Here is a 22,080-nt window from a genome sequence, read left to right on the forward strand (position 1 = left end):
TTGGCATGTCCCCTAACTCAGTGGTAAACACATAACAGACACCAAATATTTTTTTATAGGGCCCAATCATAACACATCCCTACTTTTAAAATTCTGTAGTTTTAAGGAAATTTTTTCTTCAAATTATGATAACTTTTATTGCAGTTATCTAATCTTGATGCAAAAACTTCTAAGAGGCATATAAATCTTAAGTGACAAAGTAAGGCAATCAGACAATTTTAACATAGTTACATGTTTTTATTACATAAACATTACAATATTCCTTGTGGGAGCTGGTCTTCAGTTTTGCCTCTTGCTTTTATGGAATGTCAAATATCTGTAGAAATTGTCTAAGAATGATTTATGAAACACCCTTGCACCCCTACCAAAAAAGCCTCAATGCCTACATTTTTCCAATCAGATTCTTGAGGAAAAAAAATAGGTTTTGTTTATTTGACAGTGTAATACATAAATTTTCTTTCAAGGTATTAAAAAAAAGACAGACTTTTAAAATAAGAGTCTCCTTTTGTTTACAAAGTTCTATAAAAATACATTAAGTATGCTTGTGTTTGTCCCTTGACTTAATATTCCAGTTGACCAGAAACAAAAAATAACAATAAACAAAGATATGCAAACCACATTAATCCTGCAGCAATATAATGTCCACATCATCATGAACACCTTGCAAAAGTAGCTCTCCTGGGTACGTAACAATCTTTCTTCGTTTTGCAGCTTTGAGAGTTCCCACCAATGCTTCAAAGAGGTTGGCACATTTGTCGTCTCGGAAGAGGACCCCAAATTTTACGCTTAACTTCCCATCAGCATCTAATTTGAGAAAATACAATGTTACCCAATGCAAAGTCTTGCCCCCATATATGGTAGATTTATGTAATCTTTAAAAAGCATCTAACTATAAGTTAACCAAGATTACAATTTAACAGTTCACACTCATAAATTCAATGTCATCTCTTGCCAGACCCAAAAGTGATGAAATAATACCATGTGCTGTACACCTCCTAGCCTTAGGATCATCTGGACAAAGACTAGGAGTGAACTAAAACCCACTTACAAAAAGTGAATGTGTTACAGTGTTATTACTGTGGACCAATTCCCCTCTGGCTACATTTTGATTTTTTTTTTAAAGATTTATTTATCAATTTGAGTGAGAGAGAGTGTGTGTGCATGCTGCGCCCACGCATGAGTGGGAGGAGAGGCAGAGGGAGAGAATCCTTCAGCAGACTACCTGCTGAATGCAGAGCCAAAGAAGTGGGGCTCCATCCCAGGACTCTGAGACCATGACCTGAGCTGAAACCAAGAAGCGGACACTTAACTGATTGAGCCACCCAGGTACCCCTACATTTTGATTTTTTATTTGTGGTGTTGTTGAATCAATAAAAAAATAACAAATATAAGAAAAAGTTTGGGTCGGGAGCAGTGTTTCTCTAAGTGTGTTCTAAACACACTCAGAGCCCCAGGGAGGGACTGGTGACCTTAAAAATGAAGTTATTTGTATTTACCAGATCCCTAGATTATACAGATTGGAGACCAGTTTTTAATATAGATGTTAAAAATTAAGGTAATCCCTAAAAAGAAATGAACCATCAAGCTACGAAAAGATATGGTGGAACCTTAAATATGTATTACTAAGAAAAATAAGGCAATCTGAAAAGGCTATGTGCTGTATGATTCCAACCATAGGACATTCTGGAAAAAGCAAAACTATGGAAAAAGATAAAACTAAATAAAAAGATCAGTGGGTTTCAGGGGTTGGGGTAGGGGAGAGATGAATAGGCAGAACATAGAGGATTTTTAGAGCAGTGAGTATACTCTGTATGATACTATAATGATTGATACATGTCATTAAATATTATCCAATCCCACAGAATGTACAACACTAAGCGTGAACTATAAACTATGAACTGTGGTTGATGATATGTCCATGTAGATGATTAATTGTAATAAAAGTGCAATTCCACTGGGGGATGTTGACAATGGGGGAGGCTGTGCAGGTGTGGTGTGGGGATAGCAGGTATACAGGAAATCTCTGTACTTTCTCCTCAATTTTATTGTGTTCTAAAACTGCTATAAAAAGTAAGTCTTTTTTAAAAAAATAAGATAAACAAAAGGTGGATCTTTGATTAAAAATCAATCAACTGGAAACTTGGAGATAAGAATAATATGAAACACCTCCCCATTGTTGGTTGATTGCTTTGACCTACCTGCTAAACTCCTGACTCCCTTCCTTCAGCACTGCTCCACATTCTCCCCTCCGATAGCTGCGCCTGCTCTCAAGGACATGGCCATCACAGTGAGGGGGACTATTCCTTGGTCAAGGGTTCTTGAGTTCCCATGAGAACTTCTAACCTGAGTCTTAGTATATTCCTACTGTGAGTGCAGCTCTGTGCTGGGCAAGTAGAGGGAAGGATAGAATCACTTTCTAGTTTCAAAGAAATGGCTTCAGTTCCCACGAGGAAGTAAGAAATATACACATAATAAATAAAGCAATAGGACAAAGCAGTACGTGACTGGATGTCTAGTAAGTAGCCAAGACAGGACATCCTACAGTTTGGAGAAGGGTAAGATGACTCTGGGCTAGAATGGGAAGGGAAGACTTCCAGAAGGAGGCAGCACTGGTGCTGGCTTTTAAAAGGAGTGTAATATGGAGCTTTTCTTTTTTTTTTTTTTTTTAAGATTTTATTTATTTATTTGAGAGAGAGAGAGAGTGAGAAACAGCATGAGAGGGGAGAGTGTCAGAGGGAGAAGCAGGCTCCCTGCTGAGCCGGGAACCCAATGCGGGACTCGATCCCAGGACTCTGGGATCATGACCTGAGCCGAAGGCAGTCGCTTAACCAACTAAGCCACCCAGGCGCCCTAGAGCTTTTCATTTTTTTAAAAAGACTTATTTTAATTTGAGAGAGAGAGAGAGTGGGGGGAGGGGCAGAGGGAGAGAATCTTCACGCAGACTCCCTGCTGAGTGCAGAGCCAGAAATGGGGCTTGATCCCACGACCCATGAAATCATGATCTGAGCCAAAACCGAGAGTTGGATGCTCAACCAACTGAGCCACCCAGGTGTCCCCAGGTTACGTTTTTTAAAGGCACAAAAGGCAGAAACCTGGATATAATCTTGGAGTTCTGCCCACTCCTCCTCAATCTCATAAGTGATTCCATTTCCTTTGTATCTTCTGTTGCTCTAGCCTCTTCTCCATGGACAATTAATTTATTGGTTTAGGCTGGAACTGATTCTCATGCGGATAACTGTAAGACTCCTTGCCATCCTCCCTTTCTGCATTTTTGTCCCCCAATACATCCTCCATATTGGTGCGGAATAAAATATGTGAAAGAAACCTTTAAGATGCAAATCTGTCTGATACTCTTTTTTTTTTTTTTTAAATAAACTCTACCCCCAAGTTGGGGCTTGAACTCACGACCCCGAGATCAAGAGTCACATGCTCCACAGACTAAGCCAGCAAGGCGCCCCTGATTGATACTCTTCTACTCCAATCTTTCAGTGGCTCCCTACCACCTTCAAATAGTGATGCCCTTGGCGTTCCAGATAAGACCCTTCATCCTCTGGCCCTTGCACTCCTCTCTTGCCTGGTCTCCTGCCATATCGTTCTATGCACCTTTTGATCCAGTCAAAATCAAACGACTTGCTGTTACCCAAGGTGACATGAGAGAACCTGCCCTGGCAGTTTTGCCCATGTTGAGCCATCTGCCCAGCATCCCAGAGCCCTTTCTCTAGCTAATTCTTTTTCTTCAAGAATGGGCTCAAATGTCACCTTTTCTGAGAAGTGCTCTGTGATTCCCTCAGTCAAGTTAATAACTTCTTATAAAATTAAGTATATATCAAAGCACTCACCATCAATTACAGTAATAATAGTTAATATGTATTGAGTCCTCGCTATGCTCCTAGAACTGTTCAATGCATTTTATAGTAATTAAAACTCCCTTAATCCTTATTTCATGGAAGATAAGGCACAATTCATTTCAAGAAGCACCATTATTTTATGTTCCAATTAAACTGCCAATTTAATTATAGCACAACATGGGTTATAAAACGCATTCTTATTTTAGAGATGTTAAAGCTTGGGGAAAAAAGTGTCTTCGAATCATTGAAATAGAGTATTATTATCCAAATAAGGAAACCAAGGCATAAAAATGGTTAGTAATGTGCCCAAGGTCACACAGTAAGTGGCAGGGGAGCTGGGATTCATTCCTAGAGAGCCTGACTCCAGAGCCCATGCTCTTAACTACTTCCCCATACGTGCTTCTAGCTCATTTGTCTGTCTTCCTGCTACCTAAAGAGGCCCACAGGGGCTGAGATGGAATTTTGTTTATTTTCATATGTCCAGCACTTGAGCACAAAGACAGCACTCAAGAAATATTTGTTGAATGAAAGAATTTAAATCTCCAAATAATCTTTATCCACTTATTTTTTTTCCACTGGATGAAAAATGAAAGACTTTAAAGAATTTCATTTTAAAAGAAATAGTAAATAGGTTAACTAACTAGAATTAAGTAAAAATTCAGCGAAAAAATAAAAGAAGTAGATAAAACTAAATTTGTCAATTTCCAGCTTCACCTAATACATTATATTTAGATTAGTCTAAAAATGATTCACCTAAATCATAATTTACAAAATTATCCCAGATACAACTTACATAATTAAACATAATCTGTCCATAGATAACCTATCTCCATAGATGCTTTCCAGCTCAAGAAGTCATTTATTTCCACGAACAGGTAAATGAAGGAGGCTTAGGGAAGCTGCAAAGTTCAAAACGTTTCATCCTTACAGAAATTATGGTAATTACTGTGTAGTCTTCTAGTTTGTAAAGCTGCTAATTCTGAAGTGCAAGTAGAATAATAACTGTTCTAGGGTAAAGGTCAGAATTTTAAATGCAATTGAATCTGACCAATAAACACTAGGCTAACATGGAGACAGATCTAGGAGAGAGGAAAATCCTACAGATCATTTGAAATACATCCTTAATATCTTTAACAATCTAAACAATAGTACTACTCTCAAGAGCATGACCTCATGGAGCTCCAAAGAAATTGGAAAGGTAGAAATGAGGAACACGGCTTTCTTTCACTACTGAAAATAAGATTCACAGGGTGCCTGGGTGGTTCAGTCAGTTCGACATCTGCCTCTCGCTCAGATCATGATCCCCCAGGGTCCTGGGATCGAGTCCCTGCATCGGGCTCTGCTCGGTGGGGAGTCTGCTTCTCCCTCTCCCTGCTTATGCTCATGCGCTTTCTCTCTCTCTCTCTCAAATAAATAAAATCTTAAAAAAAAAAAAAAAAAGAAAAGATTCACAACAACAATGGAGAACTAGTACAGGGGACATTTGATACTAATGGCTCAATGGAATTTTCCAAGTACGTCTTATTTCAAGTGATTTGTGATTCAAAAGCAGACTGAGCTGTAAGTAAGAAAATTCAAGCTATAATGACAAAACAACTCTTACGAGGTACTTTTTAAAGCTGTTTTTCACTTACAATGATGTAATTTTATTTAATTTTTTTATATGATGTAATTTTAAAACTTTGAGTTCCATTATCCTAGTTGTTGCTGAATATGTCTAGTGCTCTTACAATTTTCAGAATGTTCCTGAACTCCTGTATATCTTATCTGAGATGTACAAATACCTAAAGCTAAAACATAATAGTTACTTTCATTACAACTTGGAAAAGGACACTAATACTACCAATTTCACATGGCACTAATTTCACAGTAGCTGCTTATATGTTGCTGAAGAAAAAGCTGATTTAAAAAAAAAACACGTAGGGGCGCCTACATGGCTCAGTCAGTTAAGTGTCCGACTCTTGATTTCAGCTCAGATCATGATCTCAGGGTCATGGGATCAAGTCCCGAGTTCAGCTCCGTGCACAGCGGGGAGTCTGCTTGAGATTCTCTCCCTCTGTCCCTTCCCCAGCTTGTGCACTCTCTCTCTCTCTCCCCCCTCTCTAAAATAAATCACGGGCACCTGGGTGGCCCAGTCGGTTAAGCATCTGCCTTCAGCTCAGGTCATGATCCTAGGGTCCTGGGATCGAGCCCCACATCGGGCTCCCTGCTCAGTGGGGAATCTGCTTCTCCCTCTCCCTCTGCCTGCCACTCTGCCTACTTGTGTTCTCTCTCTCTCTCTGTGTCAAATAAATAAATAAGGTCTTTAAAAAAATAAAATAAATCTTTAAAAAAACACTATGTAAAGGATATGGTTTCTTTTAGTTACATGTACATAAATACCTGGTTATACAAAACTTAAGAATTTGGAGAAAATAAAGACAATTTGAGTCCCTAGTCATTTGGAAGTTTGTAAGATGGTGGCAAGATAAAGCAGAAGAAATGAATTTTAATACTGTGACAAATAAAAATTTGAACATGATTCAATCACCATTTAATGCAGCCAGATTAAAGAAGCACAGTAATTTTCTTTCTATTAAAGGGATGATGGAATATCTCAACATTCCTTGCATCAGAATCACCATACCCCAAAGGCTTTGTCTCCAGAAATCACTCTATGGCTGAGGGCAGAGCTGCTATAACTATGTCCTGAAGTCCTGGGTGACCCCTTCCTAGGCTTCTACCAAAAAAGCTGGTCCTACCTGCTCTGAGGTAAACTCAGAATACTGTGGCTGTGTTAGAATACTTACTTTTTGAACCTAGACGATGAATTTCCTCCACTAAGAGGTTAATTTCATGATCCACGTTCATTGCTGCCTGAGGGAGAAAAAAAAATGCTATATTATTACCATTTCTATATCCCACTAAGCACATCTTGCCAAATCCAAGGGCCCTTTCTTTCTTTCTCTTTCTTTCTCTTTCTTTCTTTCTTTCTTTTCTTTCTTTTTTTTTTTTTTAAGATTTTATTTATTTATTTGACAGAGAAAGAGAGTGAGAGAGCACAAGCAGGGGGAGCGGCAGGCAGAGGGAGAGGGAGAATCAGGTTCTCCGCTGAGCAGCAAGCCCGATGTGGGGCTCGATCCCAGGACCCTGTGATCATGACCTGAGCCAAAGGCAGCCACTTAACCAACTGAGCCACCCAGGCACCCCTCTTTTTTCTCCCCATGTTGCATTTGTCATTGTTAATTTACCACATCCCTCTTCCTAAAAATACTTGTGTGATGTACATGACACCGGAGTACCTCTACTTCCCCTCTGTCTTTATAATTGCCCCTTTGTGTTGACCCCACTCTTATACTACATAGGAGAGTGGAGAGAATGCAGCACCCACTATTAAACTCTAAGCCCATCCTCATGATGCTCTGCTCTGCACCAAAAACACAAAGGTGAGTGACACAGGACCTGCCCTCAGGAAACTCACTGTCCAGAAGCAGAGAAAGACCTAGAATGAATAATGGCAATGTAACAGCATTCTTTGAGTGGTGGGTCCAAGGCATTATGGGACCTTAAAGGAGGAAGCCACCAAAGACTTTGTAGAGGTCACTGGAGAGATGTGGACCAGGGAGACAGTTGGCAAAGGGTGCTCTATGAGTGGGGAAGAGTGCGTGCAAAAGCACAGAAGCAAAGGAGAAAAAGCACGGGCACATTTGAGGCAGGCTCTAAGCTAGAAGCTGGAGTACCAAGATAAAGGAACACACTCCCAACCCTCCCAGAGCCTGCAGTCTAGTGGGGAAAGCAGATCAATACAGGGCAATTTTAATATTGTTAGGTGCGATGATGCCTGTGGGTCACACGCAGGGCATCGGGTCCTTCCCTGGGCAGTGTCCAGTGGAGAGCTGGTGGCAAGGACCATTCATCTCAGATAAGGAAGAGGCCAGGACTAACAGGAGCTGTGAGACCTACTTTGGTTCACTAGGTCTTCTCCAGCCTGGGTCCCGCACACCATCATAGCCTCCTCCACCCTCCACCCTTGAACTCTGGGCTGCAGCTACATGGAGCTTCTTTCTATTCCTCAAACGCCCCTGGCTCTCCCACCTCCAACCTTCACACATACTGTGTCTTTGACCCAGACTATTGCTATTCCTCTTTCTCGCAGCTAACTCCCACACATCCAGTCCCGGCTTAGATATGACTACCTCCAGGAAGCCTTCCCTGAAACCCTGGTGGAGGAGCCCTCCCCCATAGCGTTGTGCACCCTCTCCATTTCAGATGGCTGGAGTTACCAGTTTCTTGACTTTCACCACAAGATGGTAAAGACCCTCGATGCAGGAATCTGACTGTCATGTTCACTGCTGGGTGCCACCTGGCACCAAGAGTACCAGCTCAATAAATACTGGGTTCAAACTGAAAGGACAAGGGCATGAAGGGGAATGAAACACCGCCTGTGGAAACTGTCACCATGGAGTTGCTGATTTGGAGCAAGAGTGTTCAGAGACAGAAAAGCGAGGTAAAGGGACGTGGCAAACACCTACAGAAGGGGGGGGGCAAGAAATAGGGAAAGAGCAGGTGGTTGTGGAGGAGAGAACTCCAACCATGCAGGGTCAAAGAAGTAAAGGCAGTAAAGAGAGTTTCTTTAAGAAGGCAGGAACTCAGGGAAAACAGAACATGAGAGAAAGCAGGGGCCACTGGCAGATTATGCATCAATTCAGTCTGTTTTCCAAACAAAGAAGGGACTAAAAAAGTGGGGTTGTATGAATGGTTTACTTTGGAGTGACGATTTGGAAGAAACAATTGTATCCAGACAGATTGTAACTAATTCCTGGTAACTTTGAAAAACAAGAATGAAATCTATGTTTAAGTGATATTGATTGGTACCCCAGGTTTTCTATCAGCTCATAACTAAAAGCACCACTACTACCTGCTACATCATTTGTGTGAATATTATCATTTAAGAAGTGTCTATTGCGGGGCGCCTGGGTGGCTCAGTCGTTAAGCGTCTGCCTTCAGCTCAGGTCATGATTCCAGGATCCTGCGATCGAGCCCCACATCAGGCTCCCCGCTCCGCAGGAAGCCTGCTTCTCCCTCTCCCACTCCCCCTGCTTGTGTTCCCTCTCTCGCTGTGTCTCTCTCTGTCAAATAAATAAGTAAAATCTTAAAAAAAAAAAAAAGTGTCTATTGCAGCAGTCGCTCTTTCTGCCCATGTGTCCCGTCCCCGTGCTTTAATAAAACCACCTTTTTGCACCAAAAAAAAAAAGTGTTTATTGCAATAAAATGCAACATCTTGGGTTAATGCATCTACATAAAATTCAGTATCAAAAATTATAGTTTCCAAATATTGAGAGCTTTGTGTTGGTGAAATTATATCTATAACATTATATTCAATTCGAGATAATTTGAGCGATGCTAAAAAGTTAATATATAATCAGAAGATACAACAGAAAGATAGGCCATGAAAATAATGGTAGAAAAAACCCTGGAGATGTTAGTGTGGTGGACAGCAGTCATTTTTACCTACCTAGCACCCATTCCCCATTCCAGCTAGAGCAGTCTAATTTTTGTTTGGGTCCCGTTTTTCCTTCCTTGTTCTAAACCAATGGAATTCGGTAGAGCCTCACCCTAAAGCCCAGGAGTGGGTCAGAGCCAGAATAATTGATCTGGGGCATAAGGTCAGTAATCCCATCCTAAACAATGAGATTCAGCCCAGGGATTTTGCCAGATCAGTAAAACAACACTCTCCCACTAGGTTCTAAGATGTAAGTTTAGAGCCCCTAATGTAAACTGTGACCATGTGAAAACAGCCTGTCAGGAATAATGTTGACATTAAGAAAAGCCCAGGCATGTTACGATCACTGAGCCTATATACGAACCTGGACTTTCCAGTTGCATGAACCAATCAATCTTTCCTGGTTTTGCTTCTGCTGGTTTGATTGAGTTTCTGTCACTTGTACTCTAACGAATCTTGATCCATAAAGTCAGCCTAGAGAAGACCTGCGACCATTTTTTAACATTAAAGTTTCTTTTATGTATTTATGTGATAGTGTTGTTTCATGCTGCTTTATTGGGTAGGATAGATAGATGAAATAGGCAGATTTGGGAGCCATGTAAGAAAAAAATTTCCTAACAGTCAAAACTCTCTAACAATGAATAAAGTTTGCACCTGTTACTGACAACACTGATGCAAGTAGTATGGATCTGTGAGGGTTAGTGAGGAAACTAGCCTAAACGGAAGGGAGAATGAAATGTCCAAGGGGACTATGGTCCTCACCAATTCTCAGGTTTTCTGATTTCCTCCCACTCTGAACACTTATCTCTTCAACACTGCCCTCCCCACAATCAGCAGCACACTTCAGACCTAGCTCTTCTTTAATAATGAGACTCAAAGAGGAAATCCCACTATTAAGTAGTGTGAATACCTGCATCATATTAAGCAGATGTATGGAGATCCAATTTAAAGAAAGGAAGGCAACTGGCATTTCTTTATAATTAATTACACACGAGACTCCTTATCTATGTCCTAAGAAACCTTGCAAAGTATGTATTATTTAAACCCATTTTATAGGGGCACCGGGTGGCTCAGTTGGTTAAGCGTCTGCCTTCAGCTCAGGTCATGATCCCAGGGTCCTGGGATGGAGCCCCACATTGGGCTCCCTGCTCAGCGGGGAGTCTGCTTCTCCCTCAGCCCCTCTACCTCCACCCCCGCCCCCCACCTGTGCTCTCTCTCTCTCTCAAATGTATAAATAAAAATCTTTTAAAAAGGGGCGGGGCGCCTGGGTGGCTCAGTCAGTTAAGCGTCTGCCTTCAGCTCAGGTCATGATCTCAGGGTCCTGGGATCGAGCCCCACATGGGACTCCTTGCTCAGCCAGGAGCCTGCTGCTCCCCCACTTGTGCTCTTGCTCTCTGTAAAATAAATAAATAAAATCTTTAAAAAAAAACCATTTTATGGATGATGAAACTAGCTCAGAGGGACTCCCCACAATTAAATGCTGTTTCTACAACATCATTCTATTTTTTTCTTTTCCTCTTCATCTTCTTCCCGGTCATTATGCAAATTGTGCTAAATATAATAGTGAGTTGTGTTTGTTTGGAATATTACATGCTGAGTATGTACTAAGGCAGAACACTTACAAAGCAAGAAAGGCTCCCTGCCCAGACCCCTACAAGTAGGAAAACAACAGCCTTAGGAACTATTGCTAGCACACAAAATTTGGCATGATTTATTTATTTATTTTATTATTTAGCGGGGACAAAGTGGGGGAATACTCGTTGTTACACAATCCTTGAGGCCCATGACATTCTATAAGGACAGAAGGCTGGGACCGGAGTAAGCAGCAAGATCAAGAACAATGAAGAGAGGCCATCAGCAGAGCAAGTGTGAAGGGGAAGAAAGAGATTTTCTGTGGGAGCTCAAGGCAAGGCGGTGGCAGATGCTAGTCGGGTCCTCTAACTGTGTCAGAATCTAATTAGGCATTGTGCGTGGGAATCACAAAGAAAGCGGAAAGTCGGAGGATTGGGCCGTATGCCGAAATGCTCCACCATCAATATACACTTGAGAATATATTAAAGGGCCTTTTTATAGTTTCTGTTTTGTTTTGTTTAAGTTTAGAGACAATACATGGAGATATCCTAATGTTCGAGGAATAAAGCCTGCTGGAGTGGGAACGCCTGGGAATCAGCAGCCAGCCCTACATCCACCCCCCGGGCTGGCCACGTTTTTCAGCGGTCCTTCGCAATCCCTGACTAGCAGCTGTGTGGGTCAAGGGATGACTTGAGTTCCTTCCTGCCTGCCCGCTCGCGCGCACACGCTCCATATTTGGTCATCCCTGCTCCAAGTTTGGGAGCTGGCCCGGAAGGGGTCCCAAGCTCCTGTCCCTTGCAGGCCATCACACGGTCACCACCCGCACCAGTGCAGGATTGGGGAGCGCGGGACTCGGGGGGGCCGGGGCCGCACGGCGGGCTCCAGGGTAGCCCCCGAGGGAAGGGCCGCGTCCCGGAAGCCTTTGTCTCTGCCAGTCCCGCGCCAGAGCCGCCCGCCCGCGCTCCCCGGTGGCCGGTGCGCCCCGGCGAGCCGCGAAAGCCAGCGCCCCAGCCGGGCGACGGAAACGGACCCCGCCCGGGGCTCCCCGAGCCCCTCGTGTCTCTCACCACCCCCGCCCTCCACCCCCACGGTCTGGAGCGTAGGGAGCCGCACCCCACCGCCGGCGCCGCAGAGTCCCCGGCGCGGGGGCCACCGCAGTCCTCGGGGCAGCCTCTCCCCTCGTTCCCGGCCCTTCCCCGCCCGGCTCTGCAGAACGCGCCCCCGCGCCGCCTGCAAGTGCAAAGCCGACGAGCCGCACCGCGGAGGGAACCTTCGCGCCGCAGCCCGCTTCCCCGCCGCCCCGGGCCGGCACCGTGTCACGTGAGCCGATGCGGAAGTCGGCGGGGAAGCGGGGGCGTGGGGGCGCGCCCACCCGGTCCCCCGCGCCGGGTCTCAGCCCAGTTCCAAGCACAATCTCCACGCGCCTCGGCCCCTCCCGGCCCCATCTCCCCACCCGCAGCCCCTGATCGCCCGTCCGCCTGGCCTCCACCGGACACCTCCGTCCATCCTTTATACCTGCCTGTCACCTTCCCGAGAGACCCACTCACCTATCCGCCTCTTTTTCTTTTCCAAGGAAAAGCTGGTGCAGCGTCGGGCCGGACCCGGTTATCTTCTTCAACACACCGAGGAGGAAGAGACTGAGGAAGGAAGTGACCGAGGCAGAAGAGAAAGGCTGGTGAGGAGGAGGGGGGTGGGAGGTAAGAGTTTAAGCGCTCGAGAAAGGGGCCGCCCACACTCCCAGGGACAAGCCTATGAGGAGGAAACTCCCCGGAGGAAATGCCCGGGAAGGGGGCAGACTCCAGACAGGTGGCCGGGCGCCCGAGGCTTCTAGGAATACGGACTCGAACTTCGATTGCTGCCACCTTTCCCCTACGCCACTCGGTGCCGATGATCCCCAACCCCCGCATCTGATCCTGGGCATAGATTTCCTGCCAGGATCTCTCTCCTAACGTAAGAAATAAAGCGCCCGCAATGTGATGACTGCTGGGATCTAGAAGGAACGTAACATTGGTTCTGTATGCCAGGAGCGGGGTCTCCAGAAAACTACGAACATGGCAGCAGCATAGTCAGATGGGCGGGGGTGGGGGGGGGGGGGGGGGGGGGGGGGGAGCATTCTTAAAATCCAACTTGTTCTATTGCAAAGAAATTTTACTAGGACAGTGCTAGTACTTGATCCTGAGTGAATCTTTCTTCTTTTCTTCATTCATTATTTCCTACATTTAACTGCATAGTTCAATCGATGTATTTATATTCCCTTTATTTTAGTCACTGTTGTTTTACTCAGTGTGTGTTTTACTCGCGCGCCAAAGAGAGAAAGAGAGATGCTTGCTATACCCAGAATCCCTTATAAAAAGGAAACTGGGGCTCTGCTGAAATGACCCAAACTATTCCTAAGGCAAAGGTTGCACAAATAACCCAAAAAAGCACCCCCCACCGCCCCCCATGCCCCCCCAATGGCTGATTAGATCATGTGATCATGTGACCCAAGAGCACACAATCCATAAACTGGCCATCATCCTAGAAGGTGACCTGGAGCAAACAATCCTCACCAAATAGGGACTCTGATAATTAAGTAAGCCAATCAGATTCTCCCTTGGAAATTGAAAGGGGAGAGCAAAGAACGAGCTATTCCATAGAAAGGCTGAAGCTGAGAGAGGGCTTGAGGCTGGAGTAGAGAAAATGGGCCTCCCGAAAGCAAAACACTGGAGTAAGCAGAAAGCCCCTGGGATGAAGTAGAAGGTGGGTGGGGGCAGAAATGGTAGAAGCAAACTCTAAGAGAAGCTGAGACCCAGTGATGGAATAAGAGCAACAAACACCTGCTCTCCAGGGGGATATGAGTATCCAGGTCCCTAAGGCTGCACTGGATCCGTCCACTTTCCAAACTGTATTCTAGTTACCCTTTCATAGTAAACACCCACCACTCTGGGCATCACTTTGAATGAGTCTCTGTTCCCTACCACCAAAAGATTCTGATTCAGCCTAGGTTTCCCATGCCAGATGAAGTATAAAGTGACTCTGAGATCCTTTGGGGCCTATCTTTTTCTCACAAAGCTCAGAAGTTACACTTTAATATCTTTCAAAGTCTACATAATACAAAATTATAATTCAAGAAATTAACATGTTTAGAAATTCTCCAAGCAGAACCTGGCTGTTTGGCCTGTGGCAGTGATCACAGTTCTCCATTTGGATAATATCCAATGAAATGAATAATCAGTCCATAGTGTGCTACCCCTGTTATGACTAAGTAATTAGTGTTTCACAGTACTCGACCAATGGGCAAAAAAAGAAACATTTCACCTAAACAAGGAAAAGTCCCTATTCATATAAAAATGGATAGAGTCTTTGAAAATAATTTGTTTATACATTGCTGCTACACTAAGTATAATATAATTCATGTGAATCTATAAGGAATTACAATTCAAGAAAGTTGTTTTTGATGAAAAGTATTAAAATGTTTGTCAATTCATATTTTTCGTACCCAATTCCTATTCTTTCAGTTTCTTTTTTTTTTAAAGATTTATTTATTTATTTATTTGAAAGAGAGAGAATGAGAGAGAGAGAGCACGCACAAGAGGGGGGAGCGGGAGAGGGAGAAGCAGACTCCCTGCTGAGCAGGGAGGCTGATGCGGGACTCGATCCCGGGCCTCCAGGATCATGACCTGAGCCGAAGGCAGTCGCTTAACCAAGTGAGCCACCCAGGCGCCCCTCTTTCAGTTTCTATACAGACTTTTGCCATCTTTCCTTCTTCTCTTAGGAATGTTATCATCATGTAGCTAAACAGTGTGGAATTTTTAACTTAAAAAGCAAAAAAAAAAATTTTAACTTAAAAAGCAAAAAGTAAAGTTTGTTAAATGGTTAAGAAGTATTTATTAAATGTCAAGGATATGCCAACAACATTGTGTCAGTATTGGAGGGTACAAAGTAGCCTACGGCATGATCTTTGTCAAAAAGAACTTTCAGTAAGGTACATAGGAAGTATTAAGACAATCCTTATCCACTTATTTAATTGCAGAATATAGACCAACACTGCCCAATAGAAATATAATCATGAGCCACATATGTAATTTAAAATTTTCTATTAGCCACATTAAAAAAAGTAAAATTAATTTTAATAATATGTTCTAACCCAGTATATCCAAAATACTGTCATTACCACCTGTAAAACTTATTAATGAGATATTATACATTCTTTGTTTTGTACTAAGCCTTTGGCGTTGTCTACAGTGTATTTTACAATTACAGCACATTTCAGGTGCTCAGTAGCCTTATATGGCTGGCGGCTACTGTATGAGTCAGTGCAGCTATAGACAATTCCAGAATAAAGCATGACATACATGCTAATAATTTTACTTACTAAATTACATGGTCCTGGAATAAGAAAAATTATAACATTATATTTAAAGGTTCATGACAAATTGAGGTATTCATTTTAAAAACATAATTGTCTTCTTTGTAATGAATACAAAGCAATATTTGTAAGAATGGTGGGGGTGGTGATAATGTTCTGCTTCTTGATCTGTTCACTGGTTAAACAGATGTTTTGTTTTGAGAATTCACTAAGCTGGACACTTAATTTTTTTTCTTGTGACTATGTTCTTTCTTAAAAAAACATTAAAAAATATATAAAGAATAGAGGATCTTGACCCAGCAAGGCCTATTCCAGGAATGTAAGGATTATTCAACAACATTCAAAAATTTAGAAGTCCCCTAGGGCTAAGAGTCTTTAAGTTTTATCTTACTCTGTAAAGTGAGATTCCTCAGTTGGATCTGTCATTCTAGTTCAAATAGTCATCACCTTGTGCTCATGTTAGTGTTAAAGATGGCAGTACTATTAATGATGATTGCATGTCTTGGGCATTAATTCTGGATCCAGTTGTGGTACTGTTTGAGTACTTTGGGTGACACAAAGAAGTAAAAGTAAAACCTGTGCCCTCAAGAAATAATGAAAAAGGACTATATATCATAATCAAGTGAGATTTATTCCAGGAATGCAAAATTGGCTCAACAAATGGAAAATTATCAATGCAATACATTAATAGAATAAAGGGGAAAATCCACATAATCATCTCAGTAGATGAAAAAAAGCTTTTGATAAAACACAGTACTCTTCTGCAATAAAAAACTTCAACAAACTAGGAAAAGAAGGGAATTTCCTCAACCTAATAATAATAAGGGCAACTATAAAAACTCAAAGCTAGCATCATACTCAATTGTGAAAAACTGAAAGTATGTCCCCTAAGATCAGGAACAGGACAAGAACATCTGCTAAAGAATTCACAAATAAAGGGGCGCCTGGGTGGCTCAGTTGGTTAAGCGTCTGCCTTCCGCTCAGGTCATGATCCCAGGGTCCTGGGATCGAGCCCCACATGGGGCTCCCTGCTCAGCGGAGAGCCTGATTCTCCCTCTCCCTTTGCCCGCTGCTCTGCCTACTTGTGCTCTCTCTCTCTGTGTCAAATAAATAAATAAAATCTTTAAAAAAAAAAAAAATTCACAAAAAAAGCTTTTAGAGACAATAAGCCAGTTCAGCAAGGTTGCAGGATATATCAATATATAAAAATCAGTTGTATTTCTTAAGACATTTTTTCTTTTTTTTTTAAGATTTTATTTATTTATTTGAGATAGAGAGAGAGAGAGAGAGAGACTGAGAGCATGGGCAAGAGGGCGGGAAAGAGGGACAAGCAGACTCCCCACTGAGCAGGGAGCCCTAGGACGCAGGACTCAATCCCAGGACCCTGAGATCATGACCTGAGCCTAAGGCAGATGCTTAACCAACCGAGCCACCCAGGCACCCCATTCAGTTGTATTTCTATATACTAGCAATGAATAATCTGAAAATGAAACTAAGAAATAAATTCTGTTTATAACAACATGAAAAAAATAAAATTCTTAGGAATAAGTTTAAAGAAGTACAAGACTTGTACACTTGTACAAAATATTGTTGAGAGAAAAAACTTTAAAAGTCTAAGTAAATGGAAAACCATCCTGTGTTCATAGGTTGGAAGGCTTAATATTGTCAAGATGGCAATATTTCCCCAAATGATCTACAGATTGAAGGCAATCCCTATCAAAATTCTAACTTTTTTTTGACAAGCTGATCCTAAAATTCATAGAAATGAAAGGGATCCAGAGAGCCAAAAGAATCTTGAAAAAGAAGATCAGAGTTGGAGGACTCACATACCCTGATTTGAAAGCTTGCTACAAACCGATGGTAAGTATTGTAAAACCTACTACAAAGGTACAGTGAGTGGTACTAAGATATATAGAAAATGGAATAGAATTTACAGTCCAGTAATAAACTCATCCTATGGTCAATTGATTCTTTTTATAAGGGTGCCAAGACCATTCAATGGGGGAAAGAATGGTATTTTCAACAAATGGTGCTGGAACACTGGATATGCATAAGGAAAATAATTAATTAGATCCCTATTTCATATAATATGCAAAAACTTAAAATGGATCAAAGACATAGATGTAGGAGAGGAAACTATAAATCTCTTAGAAGACATAGGTGTAAACTGTCATGACCTTGGATCAGGCAACATTTTCTTATATATGACACCAAAAGCACAAGCAACCAAAGGAAAAATAGATAACCTGAATTTCATAAAATTTAAAAATGTCCATGCATTGAAAGACAGCATCAAAAGTAAAATCTGGGACAGCCCTAGTCAATTTAGGACAACTGGTCACCCTATCCATAGTTCACCTTTCTCCTTTGTAGATTTGTTACATTTGGTTTTCAGTTCTTCCACTTTCTTTTTCCTGAGTCTTTGTTGCAGCTCCAGTAAGGGAGAGGCTACATTATCCTTTATTGAGCCTGGGCCAAATGGTCTGTGTTGCCAGCTGAGAGTTAAAATTTCAAGATCATTGAACTTAGTCACGAGAGGTTAAATGCTGATTGCAAAGAGCAGCCTGACAGGCAGCTGTGGTGATCACAGTGGTGTCAGGTGGCAAGGTGGGCACTGAGAAATATAATTTCTAGACCAAATGTCCAAGGTGTTGTCTGAGGGTTACAAAGGCCTGGAGTGGAAGAGGTTAATGCCACAAAGCATGACAGTGGTAGTTAATCTCGCTACATGTTAGAATCACTTGCCAACCTTTAAGAAGTAGTGCCCAGGACCTACTTAAACTAATTAAGTCATAATCTCTGAGACGTGTATGTTTCAAGGTCTTGAAGTAATTCTGATGTGCAGTCAAGGTTGAGAACCACTGGTCTAGTCAAGCCTGTGAAGCCATTAGCCAGAGAAATCTTGTGGCAGCATTGCTCTAAGGAATTCCAAGGGACTTCTGCTTTTCAGCTGCTGCAGCTACTAATGTCTTTTTAGTCGATCCCACAGAATGTTAAGGGTCTGTTCTAGTCTCTGCCCACAGTCTCCCTCATTCTTGTTGACCGTGGTAGGGGCACTTTCCTAGGATGAGCGGAGGAAAATCTGATAGTGAGGCAAGGTATCTGTTCTAGGCCTTCTACTTTTCTGACAAGAAACCCAAATTCTTAACCCAAAATGATTAATCCTCTAGTTTATTCACAATTCGTCCCCTCAATCCTCAATCCTGCTGCTTGCTTGAGCTTTTGTTTTCATTTTTTCTCAATAAATTTCTTCAAGGACCACTTCAAACTTGCCCCTGCTATGCCTCACCATCCCCCATTTATTTTACTACTTGTAATCTGGCTTCTGCCTTCACTTTTTTACTAAAGCTACTCTCTCTAGTCTAAGGTCACTAATGACTCCCAACTGGCAAACACAATGACCTGTTCCCAGCTCTCACTGTCATGTGGCTCTCTGTAGCACTTGGCATTGCCACCAATCCCTTTGGTCGTGATCATTACCCAATAAGGGAGAGTAAATGGCTCAGGTGCACCACCTGCTTGAAGTCTAGGCTGCTGGAAATCAGGAAGAAGTGGACCCCTCAGAGTGGATGCCAGAGAGCAAGCAGGAGGTGGGGGCATGAAGGAAACAGGGTCAACCGAGGTCTCCTGGGAAGGAAGTGATATTCTAATGAGTCCAAAAGAAGCACAACTAAAGTGGTTTGGAGTTAGAGTTCTGATCCAGAGGTTGCAACCAGGAGAGAAGATGATACCTGGTTGTGTACCTAGCACAGAGAACACTAAATGAACATTTACAGAGCAGAACTAGATCTCCACCCTATCCCCTCACTACACACTGAACCAGATGCAGGAACTGAAGCAGATCTTGCCACTGGGTCCAGGACTGGTGATTGAGGGGAGGAATCAGAGCAGGAAAGTCAGAGCCTGGGTGGGGGGGAGGAAATCAGGGGTCAGACTCCCAATCTGCACATGCAAAAGCTCTCAGCGGGATGTCAGCAAATAGTGCCAAGCTGATGGGCACTCTCCCCTTCTGACGGGACTCTGGGAGAGGCTGGAGTAGACAGCCTCAACTTCCTCTAATCAGTGATGTGAGAGAAGCGGGACCACCGGCAAACGCTAGCATGCAGGGAAGCACAGAAAGGCTGGGAAAGGAAGAACAGCGCACCAGCTCAGACACTTGCCAGCATCACGGATGGTCAAAGAGCTACCTCAATGCTCCTCCTGTCGCCATTTCTTCCTTCTGTAACTCTTTCACCGGCCCCTTTTTACTGCCCTGGGCTCTACACTTGTCTTCTCATTCCCCTCCAACCCCAGCCTAGCCCACACCCCTCTGGTAGTTCTCTGTATGGAGGTCTCAGACCCCCCAGCCCAAGCAGCCTCTCTGTGTCAGAATCTCTAGGGGAGAGAGCTTGTTGGATATACAGAATCTCAGACTTACTGAAACTACATTGGCATCACAGTCAAGTCTGGGATGCCCTGCTGTGGTCCATCCTTCACCTTCCTGCCAGATTAACTTTCTGCAAGTACAGCTTTAATCTGTTACTTAAACCCTTCAGAGTTTCCTGATGGTCTAGCATATTGAGTATACACTTTTCACCATGCCCTTTAAAACCTTCCACAACTTGGCCTCTATTACCCTCCAGATTCCTGACCACCCAAAACATCTGTGAAAACCATGAATCAGTCAAATTGAACTCCATCCTTTTCCTGCACCTGGTCCAGAGTATAGGGTGGGGATGAGATGCAGATTAGTTTTGTTCTGTAAATGTGCAGTTTGCACTTCCTGTGTGCTTTGGCATACAGCCTTGCACCTCTTCTCTCCCTGGCCTGAAACCACCAAATCCCCACTTTCTTGCCTTTGCTCAGATCGTTCCCTTTGCCTGATGAGTCTCCCCTCCTGGTCCCCCATGATATCTTTGTCTACTGAATTCCAAGACCTTGAATGCCTGCTCTTGAACAAAATTCCATGTGTGGCTTAAGGCAGAGGTGACCCAGTCACCAGTCTGGCTCCAGTCCTGACTGTGTGCATCCTTGGGAGTGGAACTATGTTCTAAGTGCCTGTTTCCTAATCCAAAAATTAGTGAGACTAAAACCAACTTGCTGGATTGTTGTAATGATTAAATAAAATTGTGTCTCTTTTAAGCATCCCTCTTCATCACAAAAGGATTTGACAGGAAATGAACTAATATAGGAAACATGCCCAGCCCTGTTGTCTTCCTTCATTCCAATCCCCTCTGCCCCAAATGTGTCATATCCCCCTTTGAAAGTCCTCCAGCACTTTGCACATCTTTTAGGACCGTTATCTCATTCCACCTTATGAAATGCAAATATCACATCATCTTCGAAATTTAATAAAATCAATTCAGGTTCACTACTCCAATCCAGTGCTCTGCCTTATATTTTTGCAAATTCTCAGGATGTACGTTCTCCTGCTTTCTGCTGGTTCTGAGTTCTCTAACCCTAATTACATCTCACATTTCATGGATGTTCAAAAAAAAAGACATGGAAGAGCTCATTCCTTTAATTCACCACAAACACACCCAATTCCCTCCCACCTCCCCAACCAACATTTGGCATTAGGTGACGAATGTCAGGGCAGCTATAATTTACAACATGACGTGAAATTTTTTTAAAGATTTTATTTATTTATTTGACAGAGAGAGAGCACAAGCAGGGGGAGTGGCAGGCAGAGGGAAAGGGAGAAGCAGGCTCCCCGCTGAGCAAGGAGCCAGATATGGGGCTCGATCCCAGGACCCTGGGATCATGCTCTGAGCCAAAGACAGACGCTTAACCGACTGAGCCACCCAGGCACCCCGATGTGAATTTTTTAAAAATACAAAGGTTATTAAAAATAGATTGCAAATGAAATACAGTAGGAATGGAGTTTTGATGTTTTTTCCATAGTAATACATAGTTGTGAATGCACTTTTGCCTGGTTGTCCAAGGATGGCCAAATCCACTTGTTTATGGGTTTTACAACCCCACATACAAATATCCCTGCATGTAGATATTTACATGTATTTGCATATGCTTATGTGTATTTGTTATTTTCTGTCTAGCAACAGAATAACAATTCATCTACATCTTTTTCTTTAAAGAAAGTATGGGTTGGGGTGCCTGGCTGGCTCAGTCGGGAGAGCATGAGACTCTTGACCTCAGGGTTATGAGTTCAAGCCCCACATTGGGCATGGAGCCTACTTTAAAAAAAAAAAAAAAAAAAAGGAAGTGTAGGTTTAGGCCCCATAAAGCTGCCAGTATTCTCAAGATAAAGTTTAAGGATAGAAGCAATTTATATTAAAGTAAAGCAGGCTATTTATAATGGAATATGAGATATCGTGTTTAAAAGTCCCTTCAGTGCCCTGTCTCTGGAATTGCTCACTGGCCCCTCTCCCTGCAACTCCAGCCTCCTACCTCCTGCCAGGCACTGTCCTCACATCTCCCTGCCTGTGTGCCAAAGTCTCCCTTCTCAGGCTCCAGAACCTCCAGTTTCCTCCTTTATTATGCAGGGCAGGTTAGTTTCTAGTCCAAACTCCAAAGTCTTCTGAATGTGCTCTGCTGAAAAAAGCACCTTCTTCGACCCTTGAGCAGCTTGGAAGACCTGAAAGAGGCTTTAGAATTTGCCTGTTTGTCTTTCTTCTTTCTTTTTCTTCTTCTCTTTGTTTATCTCCTTCTTTCTTTCTTTCTTTCTATCTTTCTTTCTTTCTTTCTTTCTTTCTTTCTTTCCTTTTCTTTTCTTTTCTTTCTTTCTTTCTCTTTCTTTCTTTCTTTCTTTCTTTCTTTCTTTCTTTCTTTCTTTTCTTTCTTTCTTTCTTTCTTTCTTTCTTTCTTTCTTTCTTTCTTTCTTTCTTTCT

General features: G+C 42.7%; 1 protein-coding gene across 1 annotated transcript; it reads right to left on the bottom strand.

The window, feature by feature from the left end:
• Positions 1–216: 216 nt before the first annotated feature.
• ABRACL (ABRA C-terminal like) lies at positions 217–12,935 on the bottom strand. Its single transcript, XM_032408298.1, has 3 exons — positions 12,450–12,935; positions 6,638–6,704; positions 217–804 (listed from the first exon to the last, which is right to left on the bottom strand). Exons 2-3 carry the CDS (start codon positions 6,696–6,698, stop codon positions 620–622), a joined length of 246 nt encoding a protein of 81 aa, XP_032264189.1. The 5' UTR covers positions 6,699–6,704; positions 12,450–12,935; the 3' UTR covers positions 217–619.
• Positions 12,936–22,080: the final 9,145 nt, after the last annotated feature.

Source organism: Phoca vitulina, unplaced genomic scaffold (genome assembly GCF_004348235.1).
Source record: "Phoca vitulina isolate PV1807 unplaced genomic scaffold, GSC_HSeal_1.0 scaffold9, whole genome shotgun sequence".
Classification (NCBI taxonomy): Eukaryota; Metazoa; Chordata; class Mammalia; order Carnivora; family Phocidae; genus Phoca; species Phoca vitulina.